Raw genomic sequence first — 21,343 nt, forward strand, 5'->3', positions numbered from 1 at the left:
GGACTCGTGAATACCTGCCCCTCCTCCAAGAGCGCCAGAAGTGGTCGCAGTTGAGGAGAAACTTCAAACCTGGAGATGTGGCGTTACTTGTCCCATCGTTTTTCGTCACCGTTGGTCAGGTGGTGATCTTCTTGCATGTTTTTAGTGGGGGTTATTTTAAGGAGGAAACCCCGGGTGAACACGGGGAGAACATGCAATTTGCATCGCAGTTTCCACACAGAAAAACGTAACGGTATTGCACCAGATGAAATGGATAATGTGAGCATGTATTAGCACTGATAACAGTAGTGCAGAAGAAAAGTCAGTTTGTGATGTAGAAATGGGAAAGACAGCATCAACACAGTGCGACACGACATGACGCTGGCTTTAATCAGTCTGACAGCTATCGGAGTGAAGGTGTAACTGTCCAGGGGACAGTTATTGTTGTGATTTCTGTTTTTAAAGTTTGTTGGTATTTTCTGTCGTCATTTCGTATATATTTGAATTCATGTGGTCATTTAAATTAATTAAAAGCACAGTAAATAAGATGTTCAGAAAGGAAACGTTGAAGATGTGTAATTTTAAAAATTGATGTTTGGTTTAAAATGTTATGCTATTTTTTGCAATGTGTATTTGATGAATGAAACAAGTCACATGACCTCAGTTTAGTCAAGGGTCTCACCTGTTGGATTGTGGGTCATGCAATACGGCGGCAGAGGGAGACGCCAACATTGCTAGAGAGGAAACGTGACCTACAAACAAATTTATTCTGCATGGTCTGAGAGGCGCACACGGTAAATGTGACTTTAAAGTTGATTTGCTTCATATTTGTTGGTATCATTTGTTAAAGTGTTTCATGTGGACAGTTTAACACGCTGTTGTCGTGGGTTGGCGTATTGGACCTGTCAATGACTGTCAATGATCGGCTTGTGTTTGGATCAGTCTAGTTAGAGACACTTTTGTTAAAGTCGTGCATTGAAATGTTTGTATGTCTTCTATTTTTGTAGTTTTCACGGTGTCGGCTGATTGGGGATAAAATAAAAGCTAAAAGACATCTGTATGATGCGTGGCCTTCATTACATCAGACCAGAGCAGTTACAGAAGGACCTGCAGGCCTTTCTTCCAGACTGGATGCAGCAGTCTGTTACTGAAAGAGCTGCTTAGGCCCCCTCCTGTCTCATGCAGGGGGTGGGATAGGTTGTCCATGATCAGTGTCAGCTTGGCTAACATCCTCCTCTCACCCAACTCGTTGGTGTCCGGAGGGCGGTCCAGGACAGAGCCAGCTCCCCTGACCATTTTGTCTAGTCTTTTTCTGTCCCTCTCTGAGCTTCCACAACCCTCAGTCTTCTTAGGAGGTGTGGACAACTTCTTGTACAAAGCATGTGTGCTTTTGTCCAGTGTGTTGTTGAGGTCAACACCCAGATATTTTTAATCCCCCACAATCTCAATGTCCAAGCCCCTGGATGATCACCGGTGTAGTCTGTGGTACCTTCCTTCGGAAATCAATCACCATCTCCTTTGTCTTTCTGGCATTTATCAGAAATCAGAAAAAGCTTTAATGCCAAGTACGATTTTATACATATGTGATGCCCATTTAATGTGTTTGCGTGGATGTTGTTTTGTTCTATTGTGTATTTATTGTATAACTGGATATTGGGTCTGCACTTTATTTTATTTGGAAAACACTATACTTCTTTTTGTGAAAAAGTAACCTGATTTTGTGCCAGAGCCAGTAGCTTGCAGTGGCGGCTTTATGACAGTAGGTGGCGGAGCGAGTGGCAGCGCGAGACCGTTGCTCTGCTGGTTTGTCCTCATAACGACGGAGGATTCAGTAGAGGCCAGACGCGTCTTCTTGCCTGACCATTATTCCCTGTATTACAGGTTAGTAATGTGTCTAAACCCCACACAAAGTGCTGTTGCTTGTTGAGAAAATGCAGATGTATGATGAGTTAAATGACTGGTTGATTTCATTTTGGGGAAGAAGCTGTTACCGCGAGTAGCCGTAGCAGCGGTGCGCTCGCTCATTCATTTTGTTAGCTTTTGTTAGCCACACGTCTCCATTTTGTATGCTATTTTTAGATACCGAACTCCGTGTACATTGTTTGACATACTCAAAAGTACGTATTATTTTAAATGTACAGAGACTGTTAACCTTAGTTTTAAGAGTGAATGTTAATATGTTTAACCACAGTTGGTAGTTTAAGTGCACATTTAAACACAATTAGTGATTGTTATCTGTTAAACTATGTAAGTGTATTCCATTCTTAATACTGTAAAGCTGAAGTCCAGTAGAGGCTTGATGGAGTCTGTGTTAGTGCATTTGGGATGCAGAGGTGACCAAACATGTTTGGATAAATGTATGTATTGATATGTTGTTTTGAGATTTACTTTGTGTTTTATGAACATGGAAACATATCTGAAGAGACAGAATATGTGCAGCAGTAGTGAATGCTGTGTAAAGGACTAATGCAAAACAGTTTAAGTCGAGTGTGAATTGTAAATAAAGATAACGACGGAGGATTCAGTAGAGTCGAGACACGTCTTCTTGCCTGACCATTATTCCCTGTATTACAGGACATATAGCTGTTCACGGGTGCCGCAACCTGGTACGTGTAACACATACAAGGAATTTGTTTTGGTGAAGTTGGTGCTTGACGCTTCTACTAAAATTAAGTTATTAAAAAAGTAAAAAATAGAACAATATATGATGGGATCTGGGAAAACCAGTCACGTGTCAAAATTTTGGAGATTTTAATATCACCTAGAAATAAGATTGTAATGAATTGTAAAATAAGAATTTAATGAAAACCCAATTTAACCAATATTTTGACTTTGGACCTATTTTCACATTTTCCTGGAAAAGTGCCAGCGCGACATCCGACGGGTTTTCCCAGATCCCATCCGATATAAATGTATGCACAAGTCTGTTCTTTCAGAAGCCACACCAGTCCACATCAGTCTACAAAGTTGACGATGACCTCCCTGTAATTCAGTTGGTTCCCCTGTGATACCCGTCCAATGAAGGTTGTATCATCTGAGAACTTCTGGATGTGGCAGCTGTCGGTGTTGTGTCTGAAGTCTGATGTGAAGAGGAAAGGGGAGAGCACTGTACCCTGCGGAGCCCCCGTGCTACAAAGTAGCACCTCAGACCAGCGGTCACGGAGCCTCACGTCCTGTGGTCTGTTGGTGAGGTAGTCGATGGTCCACGCAGCCAGGTGGCAGTCTACTCCAGCTCCAGCTGATCTTCTCAAAGGTCTTTGAGTGGCTGGGCTCCCTGATGCAGGGTCTTTGGGACAGGAACCGCACAGGAAGCTTTCTGAAGGGCTGGAACTCTCTCCAGACTGAGGCTCACGTTGAAGATGTGCAGGAGTCTGGAGCTGACGCCTACCATGCCTGTAGCCTTCCTCGCCTTCATCCTTCTGAGCTTCTTCCTCACCTGATCAGCTGTTATGGTGAGACTGGGGGGGAATCAAATCTGTTGAAAAACATGTTAAGTTCATGTGCCCATTCCCTGTCTCCAGATTCAGGGCCCCTCCCGCTGTCGCTGCTGTGCCCTAAGGTGCTCAGGCCTTTCCAAGCCTGTCTGGCATTGTTTCCCTGAAGGCACTCCTCCAGCTTCCTCCTGTAGCTGTCCTTGCCTCTCTAAAGCAGTTCAACTCACACAGAATGACTGCAGAAGAGTGCGGAGTCTGAGGAAATGGTGTAGTAATGAATGCAGAACAGTAAAAGGTCTCAGTTTATATGTGCAATGTTTGTATTACACAGATGAACAAACAATAACACAAAAACACCCGGAATGAAAACAGAACAAAGATCAGAAATCACATATGTGCTTATATACAAGTTGAATATGTGCATGGATTTTATTAAGTATACTTAAGTAAAGCTTAAGTATATTTTTCAAAGTATACTTTATGCAGCAAGTATACTTAATACTAAAATGCAATGGCTCATAATAGCAGCCAGTATGTATCAAGTCTGTCACAATACTGAGACCTCGGAAGAAATGTCTTTTTTTTTTTCTCTAATAAAATCAGACACGTGTTTATCTGTTTCTGTGTGGGTTAATAACACTACATAAAAGATGAGGTTCAGTTCCACCCATGTACTATTTACTCTAAGCTATTCCACCCCAAAGCTAACTTGTTACTGCAAATTTACTTGTGGAATATGTAAGTTGATGAGATAGTATGTAAAATATACTGCAGTGTGCTTCAAAGAAGCCAATATGTATGGGAAAAAATATTTTAATAGGCTACTATCAAAAGAATAAGCACAACTGCAATCCAAATGTACTTGAACATTATTATACTTTTCCTAAGTACATCTCGATCAAAAGTTCAGGTACGAGTATGAGCCAAATACACTTGGACTTCTCTGTATACTTTTCAGCAGTGTTGGGAAAGTTCACGTTCTACATGAACAAGTTCCAAGTTCAGTTCACAAATTTTAAAATGAACTAGTTCAGTTCATAGTTCATAATTCTGAACAAATTTAATTTTTAATTTTGAACAAAGTTCACCGTTGTAAAAATGAACTAGTTCATAGTTCTTTTTTTTCCATATGTTGCTGTGAGCTATTATTTTTCAAAATTATTGCCACAGCCCATATAGAACCACAGACAGCAATTATTTTATCAGTTTTAACACCGTAACTATGCGTCAGATTTCATCTTCACATCCAATTTTGAATCTATCTAATATCAAACCAGGGTTGACATTAGCATTGAGGGGACATTGCTGCTTTAACGCTTTGTTACTGTCCATTCAGTCCACACTAATAGCAGCTGCATTTTTATGTGACTGAAGTGCGGATTTTCTTTTTGAAAGCCGGCAGGCAAAGTTTGCACAGAAAGGTAAGATTTTTCCCATCCTCACCGATCTTGTCATAGAACTCGTTTAAATGATCATACGACGTCTCCTTGCCGCTTTGTCACCTACATGCTGCTTTTTGTTTTGATGACGCATGCGGCGGTGCGGCACCGTTGGCTGGTGTTTTTTCCGCTACATATTAAGGCCTGTTTACCGTGTGTTTTAGCCGGGTTTCGCCTGGAAGGCTCTTTAGAAATCTGACAGCCTATTACGAAGTTAAACTGAGAGAGCGTGCCGTTCACAGACACCAGAATGAACGAGTTCAGAGTAACGTTCATCAGGCAGTAATGCAGTACGTTCAGTTCACGTTCGCCCAAAATATGAACGCGTTCATGAACTATCGTTCAATGAACTCGTGCAGGCACAACATTGCTCTTCAGTATATGCCAAGTAGTCCATTCGAGCAAAAAGTGAGGCATAAACCGCTCTCGCAAGCTAGAAAAACCCAATTCTAAAATCGCCGTTTAAAACCGAGACCGAGAAAAATGAGGAACGCTTCACGAATTTGCGTGTCATCCTTGCGCAGGGGCCATGCTAATCTTCTCTGTATCGTTCCAATTTTAGTATATGTGCTACCGGAGTAACACGACATAGAAGTGTTCCTGGATTGTATATAACCACGTTCGTGCCGCCAGACCCCTGACTGACGGTGTGAACGCAGGAGCTCAAGCGCTGTGAGTTGTTGGTTTCTTTGTAGATAAAAGAGCTTGGTCTGTACCAGCTCTATATGGAAAGTGTCCTGAGACAACTTCTGTTGTGATTTGGCGCTATACAAATAAAATTGAATTGAATTGAATTGAATTGTGAGAGGGCTGATGGGAAATATATGTAAATGACCTTTACATCATCCAGCCAGGATTGGCCCTGAAGACAAGGAAACAAAAGATTTTCCTCACAGCGCGTACCCCTCTATTCCTTCCTGAGGAGAAGCCTCAGAGACCCCAGAACTCAACCAGGAGCGGTCCACTACGCTACACTTCGGAATGTGTGTCGAGAAATCCCAGAAGTGTTTCGCGAAGCGCGTATCGATGCTCCTGTCGTTTAGGGCGAATGTCGTCACTGATGACGTTCGAAGCCTCGCTGGTTCAGGAATTGGTTCGAGTATCGGCGCGATTTATATACCGCAATGGATCCGCTCGCACCTCGTGGATTAGTGTTGGCGATTTGTTGGTTTGTGTGTGACATAGATGGAAAGTTTTCCGCTGTGTGGGAACATTTTGACCTGATCTCTCCCAATAAAATACGTACACTTCAAATTCACTGCCCTCTTCATGTTCACAAGCACGTCCACCGCCCCTTACCTTGTTAAAACACTGCAACAGATTGAAAACAATTGTTCCCTTTTCATTATGAGTTATTCAAACGTTGACAAAATTATTTGCTGATAAACATTTGACAAGAATTATTAGATTCCATTGTATTGTCATGTTACATACCCACAATACACTAAACAATCTAACAACAATCTAAATTTTATTTAGATGAATGCATACATGAATGATACATGAAATGCATTTCTTACTTGGCAGTCATTCCCAGGGTTGCACTGTTGCAGGACAGTCTTGAGTGCATTGCAAATTGATAAAATCACAATTACAATTAATTATTAATTACTTGTAATTCCTAGGTTCCTCTCCGAAGCGCCCGCATGGTACTGTATGACCCATCACCACCTATATCTGGCTGTTTAACAGTCTTTGACAAGCAGGGGGGTTTGTGTGCACATGAAGCCTCGACAAATTAACCTTTTTGTGAACCATTTCGCTGGAGCTGTCCACCCCCTGACGACACAAAGACAGACAGAAGTGTCTGTCCTCAACTCATTCAGCTCTACCTCAGGTTGAGTTCCACAGACTCGCCGCCAGGTGTCGGTCTAAGAACAGTCTGTGGAGAGGAGCGCTGGGACGGGGATCTGATCTGATAAATGACACATAAATTCGTACAAATATATATATATATATATATATATATATATATATATATATATATATATATATATATATATATATATATATATATATATATATATATATATATATATATATATATATATATATATATATATTTTTTTTTTTTTTTTTAAATTTAATTCAGCATTTCTTAGTGCAACTTCGTGCAGGTGTGTGTGTGTGTGTGTGTGTGTGTGTGTGTGTGTGTGTGTGTGTGTGTGTGTATGTGTGCGTGTCTCTCTCTCTGTGTGTGTGCGTCTGCTGAAATCCAGACATATATTAGCTGCATCTGACATCTGCAGGATCTTTGAACTGCTAAGCCCTTAAAACCATTCAAGCATTTTACTTATTCACAATTACCAGGGCCTATTACTTGGCCACAAGACTGCAGGTTTGTCTTTGACCTCATAACTTCATTTATTACCTCACCTTTGTAGCACATTTCAATTTAAAAATGAAGACTGGGTACACTAAATGAAAGATAAATGTGGAGATAGTTTAGTGTAGGTTTGTGCTGTAGAAGTGAAGTGTAATGTGTCATTTGTAATTATCATACTCATGCTTCTTTTCTATTTACCAGCAAAGTCATGATCTGAATCACATTTCTTGGTAAATTTGCTTTTAGTCTTCAGGCTTGGAAAAACCACTGAAAAAAACCTGGTAAACCTGATTCTTTTTCCTGAAACATCTACCAACACTTACTGTACAAGGAAGATTGAACGTAACCGCTACACTGAGTCATATATGAATTCTGAATAAAAATGTGTTGTGCGTGAAATGTTTTTATTAAAACATTTTTACATCCATTAAATCTCCAACGGTGAGTGGAGAATGGGCATACATAAACTTCTTTCATATTTTATTTTTGATGGAACCAGAAAACAAACCAAAAAAGTTCGTGGCTTGAAAATGTCTTTGAAACAAACAAGCTATTACATCTAGTGGGAGTTCAGTTCACTACAAACACAGGTGTGACCATTTTCGCTCAACTAAGGACAGAAATGCCAGCTGTAGTAAACACAAAAAGAAGGTGATAGAAACAAAACAAAACAAACACAAGTGCTCAAACGGACAATAATACAGTAACTGGATTCACAACTTAAACTTCCTAACATCATCTTTCCATCAAAGTCAAAAATCCTGCTTTAATACTTCGCAGTAACTATTTGAAATTTCTAAAAAACATTACAAACCTCATTCCTGATATCATCAGAGCTGCAACATTTATACAACAATGTAGAAAATTAAGTGCTTTCACTGCTGCTATATCTGTCTAAATGAGCAATGCATCAAGCATGAAGCGGCCTTTAATATTTGGTCAAAGTACGATCTACTTGCCAAGCAGTGCATCTGGGTCAGCTTTATTGTGACAGATCAGTTTACTCATTATAATATTCATTATTAAATAGTTTTGTGATGATCGACATTGGTCTTTTGCTGTGACTGTTCACTTATGCTATGAAAATACAATATACTACATATATGCCATATTTTTTGAAATCATACATTTTTAATAGCAGAATTCATAGACAGATCTCTTTTCAATGCCCATCACTGTATACTAGTATTATGAGCAAAAGTTGGTCATTTGGATTGGGAGTCGGATGCTTCGCTTTGGACACCAAATTTGTGAGTTCAATTCACTTTAATTTTATTTGCCATTGTTCACCTTTCTTATAGCAAAAACTAACATGCTCAGATTTCTCTCAGGAAGTTGGTAATACGAACCATTTTAGGGACATTTTAGCATTGATGTAGAAGCTTTCCCCTTTAATGTGGGAGAAAAGGAAATGCCCCATTAAAAACCAAACTCAGTCAAGCTATCGTTTTTGCAATGATTCCTACGTCACAGTACTTAACATTAAACAATGACACTCTCATATTATGTCGCCAACTTTCCAAACAAAGCATAAACTGATTAAAGCCAAATGACACGAGCAAAAGCATTTGTGTGTTTCGTAACGTGCCGGAGGACAACCAAGACCCCAGGAAGAACTGCTCGCTGCAACCTGCATCAACTTCATACAACAATCAGTAGCTAAGCACAAAAATATAAACAATATGTCATTAAGTTTAAATTGTGGAGAAATCCAACTTCTTCATGTGTCCCCTTGGTGCCAGATTTCCATTGAAGAGTCACTCCTTATTACCACTTTGTAATCTTGTAACGAATCACTCATTTGTTTGACATCAAACAGCTGAATGAAATGTATGGGGGAGGGAGAGGAGACAGGTCTGTCAGCCCTATGAGTAATATGCCCTCTTTAGTGACAAGCAGATCACACAATAGTTGCCTTAGGCACAAGTCTGGAATAAACACACATAGTGTCAACAGGTCCTAACCTAAGCCAGTACAAGAAAAACAAGACTTGTGTCTAAAAGCAACTTTGTCTAACCTTTGAAAGACTGAACTGTATCACGCAGTGAAACTTTCTGTCCCACTTCTGACATATTTAGGTCACATAGGTAGCAAGTGGTCATCTCTCTCCTCTGGCTCTTCTTCTAAAGGCTCAGCAACCACTCCTCTGTACGCCGGGGCCTCGTCACGATTTCGTGACCGGCACACAAAGTCACACCCATCCTGTAAGGGAGGTGGGGAAAGGTTATGAATGTTATGATATTCCCAAAAAGTCACGAGACTGATCTTTTAATGACGCCGTACATCGACCGCTCTCGTCTTACCGCTGTCAGATTGCCAAACTCCACCCAAAAGGCATAATTCGGAAATTGCTCCATCCCTTTGGCTCCAACAATCAGCCGCTGGTAGAGGAAACCTCCAATGAGGTAAACAGCCAGAAGACAGATCGCACTGAAGGAAGAGAAGGCTTATGATCACTGACCGACTGATATTAGATGCTTTAAAGGATCCAGTGTGCAGGATTTAGTGGCAGATGTGGCGTGGTCGCTGACTACATCCAACTTAACACTCCCTTTAAAAGCATATGGGATAACCTACAACCCTTGGCTAAGGTAGCGCCACAATGTTTTGTCCATTCTGGGCTACTGTAGAAACGTGGTGGCTCATTCTAAGCTAATGAAAACACAACGATTCTTAGGCTACAACCACACTAATGTGTTTTCATTTAAAAAACTCATATCTTATGCTACATTTACACCTAGCGTCCTCACTATTACGATGTCCGAGAGACTTTAAGAAATGCTGCTGACCACCTTTCAGTTTGAAAACTCCCCGACTGCGGTACAGTCTGGACAGCTGGGAGGAGACACTTTTGGAAACAACGACACAGACACCCACAACTGCCTCCTGTTTTGTAAGGCTCATATCACATGACCCTTTTCCAGTAGAGATTGAACAATATCAGCCTGTATACATGAGCCTTGTCTACAAGTAGTTAATTCAACATGGGTAACGAAGTGCAGGGGTTGCTGACTTTCTTGTTTGTCGTACAGTTAAATTCTACATTTTATCATGCTACCACTGTCTAGATACGTAGGAAGCAAACATCAAACACTGACACATACATGTCCAATGCACATGAATAGACAAGTGATCGGTGTTTTAGGTGGGTTTGTTTAGACAGAGGTGATTGTGTCTAAAATGCTCATCTGCAGGGAGACCGTGGACAGAAAATGTTTATCAGTTTGGATCTAGCCTTAGGTTCAGGTGATTATACACTAATTAAAACATACTTCTCAATTCTGTATTACAATCCTGCCAGTAGATCCTCCTAAATTCTCCCCACTGGTCCTTTAATCAAGGGTAAGGTTAGGTTAGGAGTCATTAGAGACTGTCTATACATACATGATGAGTATTATGGAGCCAGTGCTGAGCTGGGACTGAATAAGAGGGCACACTGCACTAGAGTCCAGCTCAAACAGGTAGAAACAGTCCTGCTCCCTGTCCCTGTCCTCCAGCACCACCTCCAGCGGGCCCTGGGAGTGCAATGGCGAGAGACAAAGGTAAACACAAGGCAGCACACACTAAGGGAAAGAGAAAGGATGCTAGACTACACATGAAACAGGAGAAACATCAGGCCATGTTCAGACCTGTGTGATTCAATCATGTTTTTCCAGGTAAGTTGTGTACTCTGATCTGGTGATCTTACTGCGTCCATGTTCCTGTCGCAAGAGATCATGACAATGGCTTTCCTCTTTTCCTTGGAGCAGTGGGCATCATATGGGTCGCCGTTTCTGTAGATCAACATCACCCAGTCACCTGCAAGGGCAGTAAAGTATAAAAACCCTCGCAGTAGTCTTCAAGAAACACTTCATTTTTCTGTAACTTCCTTTTTGTACTAGGAGCTCACTGTTCTGCCATACAGCAGTTGTTGGGCATCTTAACTGTGTCACACCTTAAAGGAAGACCCACACAGTAATGTCCATCTTCACTGCCAGCATAAACTGTTTGTCCTCTTGAGACATCTCTTCCTTGTCATCATAACAACGTTCAGGAAAGTCTGTGTTATATTGCTGGATGAGTAGCTGTTCTATTTCTGCCACGGAGACTCTGTTCACACTGTAGTGAGGTGTATTCTCCGTGGATTTGCTCTCACTGTTTACAGGTCCACAAACCATCCAACCCAGAACTGTTCTAATGGCGTATGGCCCATCACCTTGACTGTTAATTGCATGCCATGGTTCCATTGCCTTAGAGTTGTTGGCTCCTATAAGCAGATCAACATTGGCATCAATGTGTGGTAAATTCACTTCACTCAGATATGGCCATTTTTGCAGATGTTGTTGCCTGGGGATGTTTTCTCTCTGAACAGAAATATTGTTGTGTGTGAAAACCTTTGGCAGATGAATATATACTGTGTTTTCCAGGCCACATACTTCCAGGTCTGAGAGCATGCAACTGTTCATCAGCTTCTGTCCACCAGGTTTGTCTTGATTCATCGTGCTCAACAGGATCTGAGTTGACCTTCCTTTCATGTTCAGTTTCTTTCGAATCTCCTCTGTGCAGAAGGTGGCAGTGCTGCCAGGTCCATGAAGGCGTATGTCTCAATAGACTTTCCACCCTTCCGAGATCGCACTTTCACTGGAACAATAGACAATAAACACTCAACTTCTCCAGCCCCAGTATAGCCAACTATTTCCTGAGCTACAGACTTCTGAGCACCTGAGACTTCCTCACTTGAAGTGCTATCATCTTTCGTTGACATAGTTGTACTCTTTGCCTTCTTTGTCCACATGAAGAACATCTGGATGTCTCTGAGAGCACTGCTTGCACACCATTCTTTTCTTGCAGGTCTTGCTAAGATGGCTTTGTGTTAAGCATCCAAAACACAGCCCTTTCATCTTCAAGAAATCCACACGATCTTTGTGTGTTAGCTCTTTCAACTTCGTGCATGATTCAAACGTGATTTTTGTGGCAGAAGATACATGGTGTTTCAAAGGCATTTGCTGCTTTAAATGGAGTAGCCTGCTTCACTGATGCATCTGTCTTTTTCTTCTCCACAGACACGTTGATTGCAAAGGTACTTCCTTTCAGTCCACTTCTGGTAAAAGGTTTCTCCTTTTCTTTGTTTTTTTCCTGAAGTAGATGTGCAACTGTCTTGGAGGTCTCCAAACAGTGGATCCATGGCTATTTTTGCTTAACGGTCAATGAACACAACCAAGTCAGCAAATCTTGCTCTGTATCCTCTTCTTTCCAGGATCTCATGTGCCACATTTCACCATTTTCCATTGATCTTATATGGCAGTTTGGATACGACTATCTTCATATTTGTCAGGTTATCCATCTCCTCCATAAACTCAACATCTTCCACTGCATTACGACAATCAATCAAAAACACAGCTTATGCATTAAGAGATTTACTGTCTTCAGCCTTGATCTGTGGCCATTTCAAAGCTTTGTCAATGTAAGCACGGGCTATCATAAGCTCATCTCCATAATGCTTCTGAAGCAGTCGCTTTGCTTCTGTGAATCCTCTGCGTGGTGGCATATGTTCACAGCTTCGCACAAGCTCTTGTGGCTCTCCTGTAGTGTACTGTTGCAAATAATACAACTTATCCTGATCGTTATCAGCTCTCTGTTCAATCGCCTGTTCAAAGGCTTCACAGGCATGTTAGTGGCTGGAGGTGATCTCCTTTCACTTTTCTTAACTTGAACTCCACTTGTTGCCTGTGAGTGGACATAGCTGTTCATGCCATCTTCTGATCGCTCATACTCCTTTAAAACTCTTACTTGAGCTCGATTCTCTGCAATAGCTGCTTCCAAAGTCAGCCTTTCCAACTTGGCTTTAATGCGTGCTTCCTCCATCTCAAGCTCTTGCTTCTGACTCAAAACTGCAGCACGTTCAACAGGTCCAGCTAACTTCGCTTCTTCAGTAGCACGAGCTGATGATGCTCTGGAGGATGTGACAGATGAGCGTCCCAAAAGTGAACCCTTTGCTCCTGATAGTTTAACACTGCCAATCGTCACTTGTGATGCACGAGCTTCAGGACTCACATGATCATTTACATCAACATTAGCTGCCATATGTTCTTTTTTCTTTTTGCTTTTACTCAAAGCATCCATCTTTCTTTCAACCTTTTCAGCAAATTGAGTGATTGTCAGCATCTTAGGTTCAACCCAGCTGGTTTTATCTGCATTCTTCTCTTCCTCTGACAGGAGATCCCACACTTGGCAAGTTACTTCTTCACACTCCGTGACCAGAGAACAGAAATCATCATCCATGTGCATTTGCACTTTTTGCAGATTATCATCATCATTCATCAAATGTTCAATTTCTTTCTTCTCACCAGTGATCAGTGAGCTAAAACGCCTCTTCTGGCTCCAATACGTCTGTGCAGCTTATCTTCCAGCGCCTTCTCTGTCAGCTTAATTGGTCTCTTTTTATCCACATCTGCCGCATCAATTAACTCCTTTTCCTCTGCCATTCTTCCGCAAAGCGATGCATAGATTGTGTGCAAATGCATAAAGAATGTCTACTTCACACATCCTACATGTGCAGCACAACTTCGGAAACATGCACAAACTTCAATGGCTTTTACAAAAGGCGAGTTTTCCTAATTGCGTGCGGAGCACTCCAATGCGAAGCGAGCTTCTTTAACTACATGTTTACCGTCGAACTTCGTTCAGATCCGACTTTAAAGCCTTGTTTTAATCCTTTTGCGGATGTTTCATTGCATCAAGCACATACCAAAATGTCGTACTGAGTCCGGTTTCCAATCCGTGCGTCGGGGTTTCCTGGACATCCTCCGGTAACGAGTTAACAAGCTCATTACGCACCCGCGGCTCCGGCGTGCTAATCTTCTTCGAGCAGTTTTTCTACTAATGTTGTGGCTTTCCTTCGTGGTGTCAAAGCCGCGTGAGAGCCATGAAAGGCAGGGTTTCGTACCAGAATGAACGTCGAGATATGTCCACTTCAAAAACAAGTTTACTTAAGGAAAAATCAATTTACATCCATACTCCATCACTCCGTAGAAAAACTACGTGCTCCCTATCACCGCTCTCACTTCCAACTGACGCCGGAGGTGACGTAATCTCCCTCAAATTCTGCACTGTAGATATACAACACATTAGATCAATATGCAAACTATGAAATAATGAAATTCAATCGAAATCTATTTCTACATCTACAAATTATGGCTCTTACAGGTGCCTTTGGAGCAAACGCAGTGCAGTGCCATACTGACTCCTCTACATTCAAGAAAGTAAGCGAATGGTTCATAATTTCATGTGTGATTTTATTATAGAGGTGTAGTACTTCTAATCTTAACCAGGGTTTGGATCTGTTTCCCCATAAGTGCATTGCGGCTTTCTGCACACTGGAGCCCCACCACACGCAGCTGGTGCCCTTTGCCCCTGCCTCTCAGAAAGCCCGAGTCCATTGCTGATGTCTACTGTATTTGTGGGGGTGTGGCATGCAAGATATTTTGTGACTTTGTGACAAATTCTTGACACGCACACACCACATTGACATGCTTGTAAACGGTTGGCTAAATCATGTAAGATGAGAACTTTAATGAACTAGAACTGGCATATAGACGTAGAGAGAGAAACAAATCCTATTTTATCAACCAGAGTTTGTTTAGGAGCTACACACGTCGATACAGTGGGAGACTGCATGCACCTTTAACGTTGGTTTGCCACCCGCCAACATGCACGAAGAAGAACAAGAAGAACAAGAAGAAGAAGAAAAATATTTGTAAGGGGCGGGGTTTCGTTGGAGGCAAAAAGCCTGAGAGGGGGGTATCGTTGTTTGTAGTTAAAACCAAGAGCGCAATATACACTTAATTGCATTTTTCTGTGAAAAGGACAGAAATACCAAGGAGAGGTAAAGACACAAGCACGCCGAAGCACAATAAACGTTGACTTGTTGCATGGTTGATAGCCAGCTAGTTGTTAGCTTCCTGCCTGCTGTAACCACTTAGCATAGCTAGTTAGTTAGCTAGCCGATCTATGGTAAACTAACGCTGCACCTTTTGTACTCGTAAACCTTAGTGATAGCGCCGAACTAACGGCTTTCCCGCTTACATTTTGTATTTCGTCACCTAGCCTTTTTGTCTAGTCCGGTTACAACTGTTTATGTATTTTATTTGTGGTATGTCAGACTTTTATAAAGAGATAGGATAGGTTAGCTAACTAGCAAAGTCCATTGTAGTTAGCAACAGCTGGCTAGTGGCTTTCTTACTTGGTGTTATGAGCTTTCCTCCATGTTCTTTCTCCCGCATTCATCTATCATGTTGACAACTGGTCTGCTAATGAAAATATCACAATGCTCCAGCTTGCTGCGATTGTTAGTGCCATGGTGATAACGTCTGCCAAGCGTGTACTTAAAGCTACTGTACGTGTAGGGGTGTAGCAAGCTGTGATTTTTGGGCCCTGTGAAAGAATAACCCTCTGTAACGTCCCTCTGTTAAAAACAGTCCTCATGGATTGATAGAGCGTTTGTTTGTAATGTAACTTTCTGAAGTTAGGAATTGATTTTTTGAGTTTTCATACGTACAGTACATTTATTTAAGCATTTTGTTATCATCTTCATCGTGTGAAATGCCAAATTGCATGTTCAACAAGTCTTCGTGCTAAGATATTTACAGTTATTACGATGATTTATTGTGTATTCAGCAGTATTGTTGAGTCACAGCTATTTTTAATGACTGACTTCTGTGTTTTGAGCAGCAAACATGGATGGAGGTGAAGACCAAAACACAGGCACTACCAATGGAAATTCTCAGACAAGCGGCAACTCTCGTGCACCCCAGATAGCCCACATGTCTTTATATGAGAGACAGGCTGTACAGGTTTGTGTAGTGTTTATGTGCATAAACAACTGCTTGTGATGAAAAGACTGTTACCTTGATTTGCTAATAATATAGAAATAAGAAGACTTTTGGATTAGCCTTAAAATAATGTGTGTGTGTGTGTGTGTGTGTGTGTGTGTGTGTGTGTGTGTGTGTGTGTGTGTGTGTGTGTGTGTGTGTGTTTGTTTGTTTGTTTGTTTGTTTAGGCTCTCCAAGCACTGCAAAGACAGCCAAATGCAGCTCAATACTTCCAGCAGCTCATGCTGCAGCAGCAGATCAATAGTGCCCAACTCCACAACTTGGCTGCTGTGCAACAGGTAACCAGAATTATGACAGAAAAATGTACAAATATTCGGAAAGCAGAAGCATTACAGCACATCCCTTTCCTTTTTCTTTTTAAACCAGGCCACGCTTGCAGCTAGTCGTCAGTCTAATACCCCAAGTAACAGCATGTCCCAAGCACCCACGACTGTAAGTATTTATGCTATTTATTGTTTGAATTCTGAATCACTTTTTGAAATGCTAAGGTAGGTTTGATGAAAATGTACAATTTTCTGTTCCTCCCAGGTCAACCTAAGCACAACGTCTGCAGGAGGTACCATGACCAGTCCCCGTCCCCATGGCCCAGCCACCTCTGCAACAACAACAGCTCTCAATCAGTCAGTGTTGCTGGGTGGAAACTCTGCAGGACAGGGACAGATGTATCTTCGGGTGAGTTAAAAATAACTCTGCATATCATCCTTTTTTGAGAAATAAGCAGTTGAATACATGAATGAGTGCACACTGCTCCTACCTGTGTCACCATTTCTAATGATATAAAAATTGAACCTTTTATTCTGTTTCTGAAAGTTTATTGATTTGGTGGACTAAAGATTCACTTTCTTATCTTATGCTACTTGTAGCCAGAGTAATTGTCACTAAGCACAGAAAAAGGTTTTTCACGACAACCAGTGACATTGGAAGTGCTTTTAATATTTTGCACAATTAGCCCAACAAAAATGTTTGCAAGCACTAAGTATTCCATGTAGTTAAGGAGTCATGAATTGAAATATGTGCTATTTATAAGGTTGACCCATCTGTTTTGGTCCTTGTCCTTGTATAGGTCAACCGCTCTCTCAGGGCTCCCCTTGCTTCTCAGCTAATCTTCATGCCTGGTGGTACAGCAACAGCTACAGTAGCAACAGTTGCCCAGACACAGCCTCAGCAGCAACAACAACAACAACAGCAGCAGCAGCAACAACAACAACAACAACAACAGCAGCAGCAGCAGCAGCAGCAGCAGCAGCAGCAGCATGAAGTTCCTCCTACCACTGCTAGTGCCCAGTCTGACAATGATCAGGTTTGAGAACCATCACCTACCTGTAATGTAAATCTGAGCTATTTAAAGTCATACAGACTTAAATATGTGATTTTTCAGAGAGATATTTGTCATGGGGGGACTATTTGACTCCACTAAACATGCTCTTGCTACTTTTCTCAAATGTGTTTCACCTCAACCTACTCCTTTCGTTTTCATACAGGTGCAGAATCTGGCTCTACACTGTGCTCCCAGAGCGGTTGCTGTCAAGTCAGAGCTTCCTGAGAGGAAAGATGTTGCCAGCTTTCCTCTCAGTCAGCAGCAGCAGCAGCAGCAGACGTTTGCCCAGAGAGCTCAGCAGCAGCAGCAGCAAGTGCAACCACAACAGCAACAACAAATGACCAAACCCAGTTTTACTCAGCAGCCCACCGCCAACACTATGACTGTAAAGACTGGAAACCAGGCTGCCATGACTGTTACTCCTGCTGCTTCTGTAGCTCCTTCCTCCACCTCCTCTCCAGCACTCCCTCTGTCCCAACTCCTCCTGTCCTCCTCTGCTGCCCCTGTGATCCTGGTGCCCACCTCAAATGTCCCTACCACCACCCAGGGCTACTCCATTGGCTCAGTGACCCCAAAGGCCAATGTTAACACACAGACTCTGGTGGTGCAGCCCCTACAACAGGCCAGCACTACTGCAGACAAAGGTCCTGTGCCGATCCAGCCCAAGACCGCTCAGGGACACCGCTTACCTGTACAGCTGCCCCCTCGACACCCACCTCCCATTCTCCCAGCACCACCTAGCAACAGCCAGGCCACCACTGGGGGACACAGCACTTCCCACATCCCTGTGCAGCTTGTGGGAGCCAGGCAGGGCCTAGCAGGAAATGCGCAGGCTGTGGCCCTGGCACAGGTACGAGGCAGCACAGGCCAGGAAAGTACAGCTGGTGGGAATGTTAACACAGTCTCCAACAACAGTGCTATGGTAAGATCGACCATTGAAAGGATGTATTCTTTGGTTAGATGTAAGAATAACTATCAGCGTTCACGGAATTATAACAATTTCTCCTGCTTTTTTCCACCATATATCATTAGGTAAAGCCTGCCATTGGCTCTCTGAAGAGAAAATCTGACTGTGACGCACCAAATGAGATGACGACAGAATCTTCAGACTCTGCTATCATGAAAGATTCTGCTCCTCCCTTATCCCCTGCCCCTACAAAGGACTCGGGTATTTCAACCTGCTCTCTCAAAATCAAGCATAGATTATTAGTAGTGATATTTAAAAATTAGCACTGTAGATAATGAAATTCTGGTTGAAAGCTCATTATTTTCACTTTTGATCCTCACTAGTTCCTCCTGTAGCAGCAGCCTTCCCGTCTCCTCCCACCCTGTCCTTGCCTCTGCCCTTGTCAAGAGTCGGGCTTGGGGACAAAGACAGAGCGCCTGTTCCCCAGGCAGTGGTCAAGCCACAAGTCCTTACCCACCTCATAGAGGGCTTTGTGATCCAGGAAGGAGCTGAGCCCTTCCCTGTAAGTGTGCCCTGCAATGACAACATAGATTTCCCATTAAATCAGATATATTATTTTAAATGCACTGGTTATGCACTTTGCCATGTGAAACACTTCCTTACTGTCAGGCTTGTGTTTGATGTGACAGGTTGCTGGACTCCTCAAAGACAGAGACTTTGCCCTAGTTGGCCGCTCAGAGAACGGACCCCCGTGTAAGTGGTGAAATGAGTCTCATGTTGTAATGATGATGCCATGAAACTGTGTGCATCGTCAGTATTTAATTGTGTGACATGTTTTGTATTCTTTGCTTTTCCTCTTCAGTGTTAAAGTGTGAATACTGTGGAAGCCTCGCCCCAGCCAGCCAGTTCAGAGGATCAAAGAGGTTCTGTTCAAACACTTGTGCTAAGAGGTATGATTTGTTTTTGTTTTTGTCTTGATTTATTGTTTGGTACATACTTCCAAAAACTGCATGCTCTCCTGTGCTTTACATCAAGGACAGGTGATCATATGTAGTTAAGGAACCAGCCAAAGACTATACCAGGAGATACCACTGATTAGACCTGATTAGCACATTGTACTCATTAGAGTTGAGTAAAAACTGCGAAGCACAAGCTCCTACGACAACAAAAACCCCAGGAAACCTCTTCTTTAGCGGTGACTTTGCTCCTGGATCCACAGGTATAACGTGAGCTGCAGCCAGCACTTCAAGACAAGCAGAGGGAGAAGTGGTGCAGGTGTAGCACCACCTCCAGCACCCACTGAGAGCGCTGCGAGGCGAAGGGGCCCCACTCGCAGGAGCAGCTCTAATAACACCTGCAATAAAATATCAGGCAGGCATCTACCTGTCAAGGTAAGATCTGTAGTTTAAAGGATGGGGACAGTGATACTATATTTTTCTATCAACAAATCTCATGAGAAAAGCAAAACCATTTCATCAAACTAATAAGCATTGCCAGTATATCTAAAGTGCCTAGCTACTTTAGGAAATTACTAAGCTTTTTTAAAAATCAAACTTTTCATGGAGTTTGTTGATAGGAAGAAAAGCACAGAAAAATGTCAGCCTTATGCTTTACACCACGTGGCTGCATTATCAACAAATGCAACTTAGTCTGTGAGGTGGCCTTTGTATCTGAGTCTCCATTCTTTTGGCTGTAGTGTCACTCTGAGTCCAGTCGCTCAGAGGACGTTTCCAGCGACGGGGAAGGAGAGGAGGACGATTCTCCTTCACTGTCCCCCAGCTCTTCACACTCCTGCTCAAGGGCTGGACACAGCGCTCCTCCGTCTGACAGCTCAGCTCCTGGTAGCCTTCCACTAGAGGGCGCTAACTTTCTCTCAGCAACTCCTGCTCAGTGGAGCGTGGAAGAAGTCTGCAGGTTTATCTCTTCACTTCAAGGTTGGTGTTCAGCAATTAGATAACTGTTTTGTAAGGCTAAGCCATGTCCCCTTTTTTTCTATACTAATTTGAACTTCCTGTCTTCTGTCCAGGCTGTGAAGAGTTGGCTGCCCAGTTCCTGTCACAGGAAATAGACGGGCAGGCTCTGCTGCTTCTGCGAGAGGACCATCTCATCTCCACCATGAATATCAAGCTGGGTCCCGCTCTCAAGATCTGTGCCTCCATCAACACCCTGCGTGAGTGATGCAGTCAGCACTTCAGGATCATTTTCTCATTGATGACCTCGCTGGAGTCAACACCTGGACCTGCTCCTCTTTTAGTAAGAAAAGACTAAGATGTTTGGTTACAGTGATGATGTTCTCTATAAAGCAATGTTGCACCATCGATCATGTGGAGACATGGGGATGGACAGTTTACTTTCTGGACATTGAATGTGCAGATACATGTATGTGTACTGTTGTGTGAGTGGTGAGCACAGACAGTCTGAAGTATCCATGTCAGTAGTGTCTGTCATTTAGTTTGTTTTGTTTTGTTTTTGTTTTTGGTTTTTTTTTTGGGGGGGGGACTCTGTTGCTGTGTGTAGAGGCCTTTTGTATATATACTCTTGTGGAACTGTGCAAATCTGCCAGCCTGCAGTCATTGGTGCTAGGTCTTTTAGCCAGGACAGTTCAAATGTTGGGTTAAAAAAAAAAAAAAGGAAATGTTGCCTTCTTGCTGTATTTCAAATGGTGCTTTAACTTTAGTGATGTATGATTTGAAGTGATGTCAACAACAGTCCACTTCATTTAAATATCTCAGTCTTTTAGTAGTTACTTATTTTACTGTAGATGTTCAATCCAGGCTCCAGTCACATCGAGCTGAGGACACTCAACAAGCCTGGTTTATTTTATTGACTTAGTTTTACCAGTTATTAAAGGTTTAGTTTTGTATCTTTTCCATTTTGTACTACAATCAAAGTTATTTTTTCATGAATATGATATAGTTTTAGTAGCTTTAATCAACCTAACTACCTGAAAATAGGTGTTCCTCATGGTTTGCTCTCTCAAGGGCTGAGTGGAAGTGCTCTATGTACATGTATGCAGTACTACCAATAAACAATTCCTGTTACTGGATCTCTGTGTGTGTACGCTCACTTT

The 21,343-nt window shown here is 42.3% G+C and overlaps 2 protein-coding genes and 1 non-coding gene across 3 annotated transcripts; 1 reads left to right on the plus strand and 2 right to left on the minus strand.

Annotated features, from left to right (window-relative positions):
• Nucleotides 1-5,331: 5,331 nt before the first annotated feature.
• Nucleotides 5,332-5,437, minus strand: LOC139334544 (U6 spliceosomal RNA). The gene has a single exon (XR_011602386.1). It is a non-coding gene; the product is annotated as a U6 spliceosomal RNA (small nuclear RNA).
• Nucleotides 5,438-7,564: 2,127 nt separating this feature from the next.
• On the minus strand, nucleotides 7,565-14,232 carry LOC139333419 (cation-dependent mannose-6-phosphate receptor-like). The gene is made up of 5 exons (XM_070965806.1): nucleotides 13,906-14,232; nucleotides 10,867-10,976; nucleotides 10,563-10,693; nucleotides 9,482-9,608; nucleotides 7,565-9,380 (listed from the first exon to the last, which is right to left on the minus strand). Exons 1-5 carry the CDS (start codon nucleotides 13,985-13,987, stop codon nucleotides 9,258-9,260), a joined length of 573 nt encoding a protein of 190 aa, XP_070821907.1. The 5' UTR covers nucleotides 13,988-14,232; the 3' UTR covers nucleotides 7,565-9,257.
• Nucleotides 14,233-14,902: 670 nt separating this feature from the next.
• On the plus strand, nucleotides 14,903-21,319 carry phc1 (polyhomeotic homolog 1). The gene is made up of 14 exons (XM_070965792.1): nucleotides 14,903-15,042; nucleotides 15,888-16,009; nucleotides 16,216-16,326; nucleotides 16,415-16,480; nucleotides 16,577-16,720; nucleotides 17,112-17,348; nucleotides 17,530-18,288; nucleotides 18,399-18,534; nucleotides 18,657-18,835; nucleotides 18,963-19,026; nucleotides 19,136-19,223; nucleotides 19,493-19,664; nucleotides 19,970-20,207; nucleotides 20,300-21,319. The coding sequence occupies exons 2-14, from the start codon at nucleotides 15,893-15,895 to the stop codon at nucleotides 20,449-20,451; spliced, it is 2,463 nt and encodes an 820-aa protein (XP_070821893.1). The 5' UTR covers nucleotides 14,903-15,042; nucleotides 15,888-15,892; the 3' UTR covers nucleotides 20,452-21,319.
• Nucleotides 21,320-21,343: the final 24 nt, after the last annotated feature.

This window comes from Chaetodon trifascialis, chromosome 7, assembly GCF_039877785.1.
Source record: "Chaetodon trifascialis isolate fChaTrf1 chromosome 7, fChaTrf1.hap1, whole genome shotgun sequence".
NCBI lineage: Eukaryota > Metazoa > Chordata > Actinopteri > Chaetodontiformes > Chaetodontidae > Chaetodon > Chaetodon trifascialis.

Excerpts from the sequence above, each read along its gene's own strand:
- LOC139333419 (XM_070965806.1), bottom strand. The coding sequence starts at position 13,987 with ATGAGCTTGTTAACTCGTTACCGGAGGATGTCCAGGAAACCCCGACGC. Across the intron at positions 10,694-10,866 it reads GCGACAGGAACATGGACGCA|GGCCCGCTGGAGGTGGTGCT; the intron begins GTAAGATCACCA and ends TTGCACTCCCAG. Across the intron at positions 9,609-10,562 it reads GGCTCCATAATACTCATCAT|TGCGATCTGTCTTCTGGCTG; the intron begins GTATGTATAGAC and ends CTCTTCCTTCAG.
- phc1 (XM_070965792.1), top strand. The coding sequence starts at position 15,893 with ATGGATGGAGGTGAAGACCAAAACACAGGCACTACCAATGGAAATTCT. Across the intron at positions 18,836-18,962 it reads AAGGAGCTGAGCCCTTCCCT|GTTGCTGGACTCCTCAAAGA; the intron begins GTAAGTGTGCCC and ends TTGATGTGACAG. Across the intron at positions 20,208-20,299 it reads GTTTATCTCTTCACTTCAAG|GCTGTGAAGAGTTGGCTGCC; the intron begins GTTGGTGTTCAG and ends TCTTCTGTCCAG.